General features: G+C 43.3%; 1 protein-coding gene across 1 annotated transcript; it reads left to right on the forward strand.

Moving 5' to 3' along the window:
* The first annotated feature begins 8,880 nt into the window (after nucleotides 1-8,880).
* LOC118570630 (polyadenylate-binding protein 1-like) lies at nucleotides 8,881-10,815 on the forward strand. The gene has a single exon (XM_036169307.1). It carries the CDS (start codon nucleotides 8,881-8,883, stop codon nucleotides 10,813-10,815), a length of 1,935 nt encoding a protein of 644 aa, XP_036025200.1.
* Nucleotides 10,816-11,384: the final 569 nt, after the last annotated feature.

An 11,384-nucleotide genomic window follows, 5' to 3' on the forward strand; every position in this document is an offset into this window, starting at 1 on the left:
CTGGCTTGAAAATTCCCAGGCAGCGTTGATGTGCTAACAGTGTTTGGATTTTTATGATAAAATGTGAAGGGAAAGATATGGTAGATTTTAAAAGAACTTTGATTTCTGAGCATAATGTAAAGATAACATATCAATTTGGGCCTTGAGGTATGAAGAGTATATTTGTTTCTCATTTTTCCTCTATCTCACTGGTAAAGATTCTAACAGAAGAGGTGACTTGGGCGATGATGGAACACAGGTGCTACCACAAGTGCACGGTCTAGGAGGAAAGGGCAAACCAAGAGAGTGGATGCCTTCCCTGAGGAATCCAGGACATTTGCAAAAGTTGCAAAATACACAAGATTTACAAGGTTCTTTAAATAATTTATTTGTTTTTCTGTGTAGAATGTTTTGTCTCTAAAAATGTCCATGTACCATATGTGCACAGTACCAGAAGAGACCAGAAGAGGACACTAGATCTTGAAAGACCCCCCGGCACCCCTATAGGAATGCTATGTTTGCAAGGCTTATAAGGGAACAAAAGACAGTTCCAGGAAATAGAATGGCCCCACCGCAGCCCAGATAGCCGATAAGCATTGCCCTGTTGTGCAAACCCCCTAGCTTGTGAGGCACGTAGGGGAACAAAGGAATTCAGCTAGAAGGCAACCAGAGCAGCTGGAATTCTAGATAGGGGTTGAGTCGACACACATATCTGGTTACCAAGGAAACCCACAAACCGCCCTGAGCCTGAATCCACGCCCCATTTGATTTATGCTCGCGCCTCACTTGAATTGTCCAATCAGAACCATTTGTGTCTTACTTGAATTGTCCAATCAGAGCTTTGTAACCATTCGCGCCTTGTTTAAACTATCCAATCAGAGCCCTTTGACTAATGCTTTCCCGCGCTTCTTGCTATAAAAACCCATCCCACCAACCCAGAGGCGTGCTGGTCTTCCGAGAGGCTTTGTTGCCCCAGGTACCTGTGTTTGAATAAACCTCGTGCCGTTGCATCTGATCGGTGGTCGCTGCGTGCTCATTGAGCCGGGGGTCTCTCCTGAAGGGAGACCTCTCTGGGGGTCTTTCAATCTGACATCTGGAACTGGGGTTACAGATGGTTGTGAGCTGCCACTATCGAGTGCTGGGAATTAAACCCTGGTTCTCTGGAGGAAAAGCCTGTGGATAGAGCAAGAAGACATTTCCCCGGGATCCTAGGGGTTTTTTTTATTTGCATTTTCAATACAAATTTCCAAGAAAATTCCCTTGGAATTTTCTCTTATAGCCCAAGTACAGTGAAGTTAGTTTCAAAGAGTATGTGGGTTCAAATTTTGTACTGCAGACTAGATTTATATTTCACAACTGAACTCCTAATGTTATTTAAGAAACATCTCTTGGATGTGGCCTGGCCCTTTGCCTGAACTTTGGTCGAATGTATACAACAGAAGGAACTGAAACCTTTGCAGCAAGGCTTCCAAAGCTGACCTCCTGGACCTTGGCCCACATCAAGGATACCAAGTTGGCTGAGTGGAGTCACATTTTTGCTGCTTGTCCCTCAGCATGACATATGTGAAGACACCCAACTGTATACACCAGATAACATCTTTCAGAGCAAAATAAATGTCCTGCCCAGCCCTGTCTGGATTCCTGATGCACAATATTGTAAATTAATAAAGCTTGCTGTTGAAATAACCAGGAGGGGGATGTTCATTACTTAACAACCAGTAGACAAAACAATAACTTAGAGGTGACAATATGCAGAAGGATTTTCCTGCCTCTGTCACAGTCTTCTAGATGGAATGCCATCTTTACTGGACATGGCCAAAGCACATCTGTTTCACATACATAAATGAAAAGAATGGGTTTGTTTGAAGCTGGAGCATGCTGGCTCAGTGCTTGCCTAGCATTGGTGAGTGCTAGGTTTGATACCTAGCATCTGAAAACATCAGAGGAGGGGTAGGGGAGGCAGAGACAAAGAGACACACAGAGAGACAGGGAGGAGAGAACAAAAAGGATAAGGAAACATGTTTTAATGCAACTAAGTGTGAATTGTGTGATATACGCATAAGCAAAATGCGATAAATTTCTCCTTATTTTGTACATGCATTCTAACTGAAACCATCCATCATATTGTTCTAATCATACTTGATGACAAGGGGTGGCCAACAAAAATGGCTCCTAGGACTGTTAGAAAGAAGACACAGGGGTTGAGGTGGGGGGAGGAGCCAAAGAGCCCTTTGACACCAGGCAGTTTCTTTCTTCCAGGCCTTTGTCCCTGCCCTGCTTTTATCTATGGAACACAGCACAGTGTTTACCATGTGATGTGCCGTGGATGAAAGTTTTGAAAAGAACTCTGATGTACAAAGAGTGGGGGGGGCATCCATTTAAATAAAGACAATTTACAAATCCCCAACTCTTTGAAATTTCATATAGTTTTCCCGTATTCTGAATCTATGAGCTGCCATGGAGGACCCACATGAGACAGAAGGCGCCTGAGTGAGTGTTTTGCCGCTCATACCTTCTCCTCTCCTTTCTTTCGTGTCTCCTGATGTTCATCTGGGGAGCTGTGAGATAAACCCACAGTCATTACTAAGATGGACTTGGAGTCCACCTACAGCTGCAGCTACCGCTTCTCTGAGGCAGATGAAACAAAACATTTATCAAGATGTCTGACTGGAATAAAAGGCAAAACAAGAGTCAGTAATGGCATGGCCTGCCTGTTTGTATTTTTAAGGAAGAGACTCATTTTCTGGCTTCAAATTTCCCTCCCCCTCTCCTGGGTCTAGGTGCCATGTACCAGCAAAGGAGAGCAGTGGCACCCTAAGTCCTAGGTGTCTGTGAGGTTGTCTGTGCACGCAGGTGCTCCGCTCAGAGACAACCAGCATACAGCTGGAATTTCTGTAGATAATTACATTACATGGGCTTGCAAAATGTCAGGCATGAAATAATAAACAGGACCCTGGGCTTGGCCGTTCTTTGTAATCCAATAGAGCCATCTATGGAGCGTTCTTTGCCTACCAACTCTCCATCAGGGGGATGGTTTTCAGTCAGCAGCTCCTTCCTTCATAAAATACTGCACAGGCTAGCATTTTCCCACCCTCTCTACAGTATTAATTAAATTACATAAAACTGGCAGTGTTTAAATTCTGGCATCAGTATTGTCTCATTAATTGTACCACTGGACTCCTTTCAAAATGCTTTCATTGGCTACGGGGACATCTATCGGTGGAAGGGGAGAATCAGATGCTAGCAATCAAACAAACCCTGCCTCCTGCTTGGCCCACCTGCCCTGACTGAGTGACTCTGCAGGTGCTCTGTCCTGAGCCACTGCTGTCCACTTCTGAGGGACTGCAGTGTGACAGTAGTGACAGATACTTACTTTGAATTAGGAAGAGTATAGTACTAGGCCTCAAAAATTAATTACACTCTCCCCACCCTGATCCCTTCTTTCAAACTCACGCAAGAACACTGTGCAGCAAACACATTTCCATCTCGGATGCCACCCAGCAGCAGCCTTTCTGTGGATACTGTGCCTCCAAAGTGAGGGCTTACACCCACACTCTAAGAGGCCATTCCTGCCTTCCCTGAGTTAGGACAGGTCAGATACGGGTCAGGTAAGGTCACAGCAGAAAATCCACTCAATAGTCAGACAGCCAGCTTCCCAATGTGAGCCCATGGGAACATAAAACAAAGAAACTCCCAACACTTATTATTCTAGTTTTTTTGAAATAGCATTTTGTTTACTCTTTGCAAATTTCATATATTTTGTTCATATTCATCTCCCTCTCCCAACTTCTCCTAGTCTTCTTACCTCCCTACCCGGCAGACTTCATGTTCTATCACTCTCCCTCTCGAAACGAACAGACATAGAGTGAAGTTTCTGTTGGGTGGCTATTCCTGAGCGTGAGACGTGCTCTGGCGTGTGGTTGATACCTAGGTATCACTCCACTGAAGAACACTTGTTCTCCCAGCAGCAGTCCAAGCCCACTATCTCCTTACCTGGTGGTGGAGCTTTATGCTTACTTCCTGTCTTCCAGGCTGAGGCTTTGGTGTGAGTTTGTGCAGGTCTTATGTGGCTGTCACCATCCCTGTGATTTAACGTAAGTGCATCTGCCCTGTTGTGTCAGGAAAATGCTGCTTCCTTGACGTCGTCATCTGACTCCTGCAGTCTTTCTACCACTTCTGCATACATCCTGGAGGAGCCTCAGGGTTGTGTGTGATGCAGGCATCCCATTTAAGGCTAAATATTCCAAGATCTTTTATCCTCTGTATGCTGTCCAGTTGAGAGTTTCATCTTAATTACCTTTTACTGCAAGATGTAGCTTCTCTGGTGATGGTTGAGTGATATGGTGCTCTATGGGTGTAACAGTCTTTAATGAGGGGTCATTATATTGATATTTCTATTTAGCAGCATAATGGCAGTTAGTTTTTCTACTAAGGCCCATGATCTATCTAGCCTCATTGATGGTGGGATCTCATTTAAGACAGTGGAGCTGTCCTTAAATCTAATCAAAAAGTATGATTACTCTTAACAATTCTTGGCCTTATTGCATGAGTTGGCACATCTTCCAGGAGGGCCATCTTTGTAACTCTCAGGGTCCATAGCTGGGTAAGACTGATAACACTCTACTCCAGTAGTAAGTATAACACCTTTCAGCACCATGACCTCTAGCCAGAAGTATGAGTGGCAGTGATGTCATTACCAAATTACCATTGTCTTGAGCCATCCCATTCCCCCAGCACATTCTAGTTTTCATGGGGCCACTAGATAGGACTTTGATATTGGGTTTAGCTATATGAATAAAGTGTGAGGTGGTATTTTCTCTCCTCTGTCTTTAAAAGGTACTTACCCTAAGGCACCACTCTTCTTGCTATCAGAAGGGCCTCTATTAACTCAATCATGTATGAAGCAGCATACATGCCAAATAAATTCATAGCCTTTGTATTAAAATGAAGCCAATGGAAAATTCTAAAGCACATCAAGATTGATTTTATGGTGTTCAATTAGTTATTGTGGGATAATTAACCCTAGACTGAAGGGAAGGGTGAGCAAAATAATTTCTTATGTGGAAAGAATTATTCTATTCTCCTGATAACATTCTTTATCTCCTGATAAAGCTATTGTGCTCTAGCTTCATTTCTGTTGTTCTAATAAAACATCTTAATGAAAAGGAACTTAGAGAAGAAATGGTTTGTTTTAGCTAATAGTTCCAGATTACAGTTTATTATTATGGTGGAATCAATGACAAGAACTTCAAGGAGTCGGTCACATTACATCTGTAGTCAAGAGCATAAAGAAATGGATATATATGTGCTCACTCCCTTGCTTCTGCTCAACTCAGTTTCTTCACTCTTCTACAGCTCAGGACCTAGGGAGTGGTGCTACCTGCAGTGGACCTGATTGCTCCATGTAATTAACTTAATTTAGACAGCTCCCCACAGACATGACCACAGGCAAACCCAATGATGACAACAATCATTTATTGAGATTCTTCTCAGATGACTCTGAGATGTCAACTTGACCAATAAAGCAAATCAGAACACCCTACTTTTAGGATCCTTTGGTAATCAATGATTTTTATAACCAAATGGCATACCCAAGCTTCAACAACCCTGATCCTGGGTTTTGTTGCTTTAACAACAGAACTCAGCTTTGTCTAAGTAGAAAAATAAGTATAGCCTCTAGTCTAAAAATGTCTAAAACAAACCGTTTTGGCAAGGTATACCTGCAAGGGTTTTAGGAACATTCCTTGTATGACAGAACCATTTCAGCATGTATTTAAAATCTGCAATATTTTAAAGCCTACAATGTTCTACTTGCATTTGACTATAGGTTAGTAGTTCTGACTTGAATCTGTAGGTGAAACACCCCTGGTATTGATTTATGTACACTAACTTGAACAGATGTGAACCATGATAGCTAAGTATTTTTATAAGTCAATGTCATCACTTACCACACCAAATAATTGCTTAAAATAAAAATGCAATTTCAGTACAGTAAGAGCTAATACATTTTTCTTACCTTGTTTTGTAAGAAAAGCATCAAGAAACAGCACGCCAGAGACACACAAGCAGATCACAGACAATTCAACTTTGTGTGCATTCTTAGCATCTAAATGTGCAGCCCTTCACCCTGCAGGTTATTATGATCGGGTTGAAGCATTTACATTTATATTTCTTATCTAGAAGAGATAATTAGATATTTTTCACTGTGAAATAATTTACATTAATGGGCCATAACTCTCAATATGTGATTTTAAATTGCACATTTAAATAATATAATACCTGTCTCCCTTAATTTGACTGTAATTGTCTCCATGCAGTCATTTTATTTTCTTTTCAAAAAGACAACTCGCTAAAACAACACACTAAATGTCTTCAGTTTATCACTTAGAAAGTTTAGAAGAGGTGATGTTGCTGGCTTGCTTGGGATTTTTCAGATTCTCCATCTGTACGATGAAAGTGTTTAAAATGAAAACAACAGGACTGACTACAGCTCCAGCTAGAGACCTGAGGAGTACACATATGCACAGGGAACATACGGAGCATGTGAAACACATGCTTGGCCTTGGGTGGGGCTTTGTTGGGATTTGTTTTTAGTTCTTTCTCTGTATGAACCAAAATACATTTTGTTGTTCATTTAAGAAGAGAAAATTGGCTTAGTGAATTCTATGTGGCAACTTGTTCTCAGCCTAGGTTAGTCTGTGATCCTTCCTTTGGTGACAATTGGTTTTAATTCTTTGTAGATAATTTATTCCTTCAGGGATTTCATAGGCTTTGATGTCTGGGCTGAGTTAGTCCATGTTGTAGAAGGAAAGTCCCAAAGGAACATAGTTTAGAAGACAAGGTAGCTACATAGACATCATCTGTAGATCAACTTGGTTCTGAGAGATTATAGCCAACAAGAGTTTCACAATTGCAAATTTGGTCACATGGAACCAGAACTTCTGAAACATATATGAGATAGCATCTGTGAAAAAGCCTGATAATTAAGGGCTGCAGGTGTGGCTCAGTGATGGTCGTTGCAGCTGCCCAGCAAGCACCAGTCCCTGAGTATCTTCTTCAGTGCCACAGAGAGAGGGGGGAGCAGTGAAGAGCCCTGGAACAGCTGATAATGGTGAAATAGAGAATCTAATTTAGCATATGAACTTTACACTTTTCATAATACTTTAGTAACTTTTGAGAGATTCCAATGAATTGAATTTGCAACAAAATGTACATTCAAGTGAAGATCATCAAGGGTTATGAAACAGTAAGTTATAATTTATATTTGGCAAACAAAAGTGGTACTTCTTTGAGTACCTTGGCTTCTCAGAAATTCAGTTTCTTATTAAGAAACATGTGGTGTTACTGGTGGCATTGAAGACATTTCATGCCATTGTGCTTATAAAATATTTTGGAAAGTGTAAACATCATCTACTAACCCACAAATGCACTGATGATAATAATAAATGATCCCACTAAGGGGCCAGGGAGGTGCTTAGCATGAGGAGGGATGCTCTTCACACAGCCTCCCTTCTCCCAGAGCTATGCCCTTGGTAGCTTATTAGCTATACCTCCCGACCACATAACATAAACATCCCCAAGCACTATCTTCCTATTACTAATTAGTTGCATCTGGAATAAAGTATCTGCCAACAGAGAGTCGATTCATAACTCTCTAAATTATGAGTTTTTTAATTAGACTGAAGTATGAAGTTTGAGCCCATGGTATATTATATTCATAGTTTGATGGCCCTAATGTGAAACACTTGAACAGGAGACCACTTCTTTTTGTATTCTTAAAAAAACATGTATGTAAAGCAGCCAGACTGAATGATATTACTGCTCTAAATGTTTTTTCCCCTCAAAATTTATATACTGAAATCTAATCTCTGTGGTTATGGCCCTTGGATGAACATTGTCTTCCTCAACAGCCTCCAGAAAGCCTCCTTCCTACCATTTGAGTTTGTAGTGGGGTATCACCTACATTCAAGAGAACTCCCCCCCACACCTATATACCCAACCGCACACTCCCCGCACAGTCCCCACATACACACCCCACACACACACACAAACACACACTGAACACACTCTGCTAACATCTTGATCTGGGGCTTCCAAGTGTTTTTTACTGTATGATAATTTGCTATAGCATACTGCAATGATCTGGATGGGGACTTTCAGTTTGATTAATTTCTTTTAAAAATGATTTATTATTATTATTATTATTATTATTATTATTATTATTATTATTTGTATCCGTTTCCCTTCCCTCCTGTCCTTCCAGTCCTTCCCCCACCTCCCCTCTGTTTGATTAACTTCTAAGCTCTCAAGAACATTTGCATTGAAACTTTTCTTTTGCAATATGAATGGAAAACTACCTCAAAGGGGATTTTTCTTCTCCCCCACTTTCTGTGTGTGTGTTTGCCTGCATGTGTGTTTGTATCATCTGTTATCAACTTTCAAGACCGAGCTAGAATAGACTAAACCATATTATTCAAGGAAGCATTGCGATCTTGAACTGTTTCTTCACCTCAGGAGTTGAGTAGCTCCCTTGAAAGCACCTTTACCATCCCCTGAAGTCAATGCAGGACACATAGAGTGTACAATTGAAACTCAGAACAAACATTTATTATCACCCCCTCCCACCATTTACAAAAAAGAAAGAAGTAAAAGAAATCCTTAAATCCGCACACCAAATACTTTGATTCCATAATGGGAGACCAGCCAGAACCAACTTGGCACTAGTGTCCGGAACCCAGATATGGAGGCCGGTTTGCACCCGGACCCGGGTTCTTAAGGCACCACCGCCTCGCTCCCAACCGGAAGCGACCGTGGAGTTCTAGGCCGTTGAGGGCCTTTCCATTCCGGTTGCCTTCTCTTCCTGCACTGGTCCCTCTTCTTGCCCAGCCGCCTTGTGCAGACATGAACCCCAGCGACCCCAGCTACTCCTTGGCTTCGCTCTATGTGGGGGACCTGCACCCCGATGTGACGGAGGCCATGCTCTATGAGAAGTTCAGCCCCGCTGGGCCCATCCTCTCCATCCGGGTTTACAGGGACAGGACTACCCGCCGCTCGCTGGGCTACGCCTCTGTCAACTTCCAGCAGCTGGAGGACGCCGAGCGGGCCTTGGACACCATGAATTTCGATGTGATAAAGGGCAAGCCGGTCCGCATCATGTGGTCTCAGCGGGACCCGTCGCTGCGCAAAAGTGGAGTAGGCAACATCTTCGTCAAAAATCTGGACAGGTCCATTGACAGCAAAGCACTGTATGATACGTTTTCTGCCTTCGGGAACATCCTCTCGTGTAAGGTGGTGTGTGACGAGAATGGTTCCAAGGGTTATGGGTTTGTACACTTCGAGACCCAGGAAGAAGCTGAGCGAGCAATTGAGAAAATGAACGGGATGTTCCTAAATGATCGCAAAGTGTTTGTGGGGCAATTTAAGTCTCGTCGGGACAGGCAGGCCGAACTTGGAACCAGGGCTAGAGAGTTTACCAATGTTTACATCAAGAATTTGGGAGAAGACATGGATGATGAGAGACTCCAGGGTCTCTTTGGCAAATTTGGGCCTGCCTTGAGTGTTAAAGTCATGACTGATGAAAGTGGAAAATCCAAAGGGTTTGGATTTGTAAGCTTTGAAAGGCCTGAAGATGCACGGAAGGCCGTGGATGAGATGAACGGGAAAGACCTCAATGGAAAACAAATTTATGTTGGTCGAGCTCAGAAAAAAGTAGAACGACAGACTGAACTGAAGCACAAGTTTGGACAGATGAAGCAAGATAAGCGCAAAGTTGAGCAGGTCCCACCCCAAGACCGAGGCATTAGATGCCAAGGTGTTAATCTTTATGTGAAAAACCTTGATGATGGCATTGATGATGAGCGTCTCCGGAAGGAGTTTTCTCCATTTGGTACTATCACTAGCGCCAAGGTTACCACGGAGGGTGGTCGCAGCAAAGGGTTTGGTTTTGTGTGTTTCTCCTCTCCAGAAGAAGCCACTAAAGCAGTTACCGAAATGAATGGTAGAATTGTGGCCACCAAACCACTCTATGTAGCTCTAGCTCAACGCAAAGAGGAGCGGCAGGTTCACCTCAGTAACCAGTATATGCAGAGAATGGCAAGCGCCAACCCGGTCAACAACCCTTTCCAGTCAGCACAGTCTCCTTCAGGTTACTTCATGACAGCAACACCACAGACTCAGAACCGTGGCGCATACTCTGCGCCTAACCAAACTACTCAGCAGGGACCGAGTCCCCGTGGGAGTGCTCAGGGTGCCAGAGCTCATCCGTTCCAAAATATGTCTAGTGCCGTCCACCCATCTACTATTCCATCATTCAGTAGTTCAGGACCAGCTTCCCCACAGGCTCTACGGAATATGTCAACACATCGTGCAGCCAACACTTCCACACAGATGACGGGCCCATATCCTGCCACTGCTTCTGTGGCAGCTGCTCCGGCTGCCCGCACAGTTCCCCAGTATCAATACACCTCTGGAGTCCGAAATCCCCCTCAGCATCTTAACACACAGCCACAAGTCACCATGCAGCGGTCTGCTGTTGCTGTCCAAGGCAACAAAGCATCTTTGACTGCCTCTATGCTGGCGTCTGCTTCTCCTCAAGCGCAAAAGCAAATGCTGGGGGAATGGCTGTTTTCTCTTATACAAGCCATGCACCCTGCTCTAGCTGGTAAAATCACTGGCATGCTGTTGGAGATTGATAATCTAGAACTACGCCACATGCTTGACTCTCCAGAGTGTCTCCACGCCAAAGTTGATGAAGCCATAGCTGTGCTGCAAGGCCACCAAATGAAAGAGACTCCCCAGCAAGCGGCCAGCAGTATCACTGGTGTCCCAACTGCTTAACGTTGAGCAAAAGAAAGCATGAAACGCCTGCTTCACCAAAGAACATTATCTGGACATCGAAAAACTATGGGGGAAAAAAAAAGAAGCAAAATCGAAACTAAATGAAAAGGGAATGACAATCTTCTGTGCCAAGGCGGTGCCGGGGCTGGTGAGCGATGCAGGCCCCGAGAGCACTTGGCTTAAGACAACAGATAACAGAAACAGTGAAATTTCAAAACACACGAACGTTTTATAGACTTTTGGGAAATGATTTCTTTTTTCAGCAAAGTGAAAAGATGTAAAGCACTTCTTGAGTTGTAATTTGAATAGCTCCAGATGTCAGTCCTAAGTAATAGAAGTGATAACCGAGCAAGGGAACATGATTGGATCGTAACACTCTTGCTTCATGAAAACTCCCTTTAAAGAGTAAAAGGGGAAAAGAAAGGTGTCACTACAGGCTAGTAATGCCGCTGAGATGCCAGGCAGGCTAATGCTTGTGAGCAACTATTTCCACACACTTGCTGCCATAGCAGAACACATGCAGTCTGTAATTCTCAACCCCATCAATTAGTGGCACCAAAAAACCACCT

This window comes from Onychomys torridus, chromosome 19, assembly GCF_903995425.1.
Source record: "Onychomys torridus chromosome 19, mOncTor1.1, whole genome shotgun sequence".
In the NCBI taxonomy this organism is placed as follows: Eukaryota; Metazoa; Chordata; class Mammalia; order Rodentia; family Cricetidae; genus Onychomys; species Onychomys torridus.

What these genes read in the sequence shown, in the direction of transcription:
- LOC118570630 (XM_036169307.1), top strand. Translation starts at nt 8,881, where the DNA reads ATGAACCCCAGCGACCCCAGCTACTCCTTGGCTTCGCTCTATGTGGGG.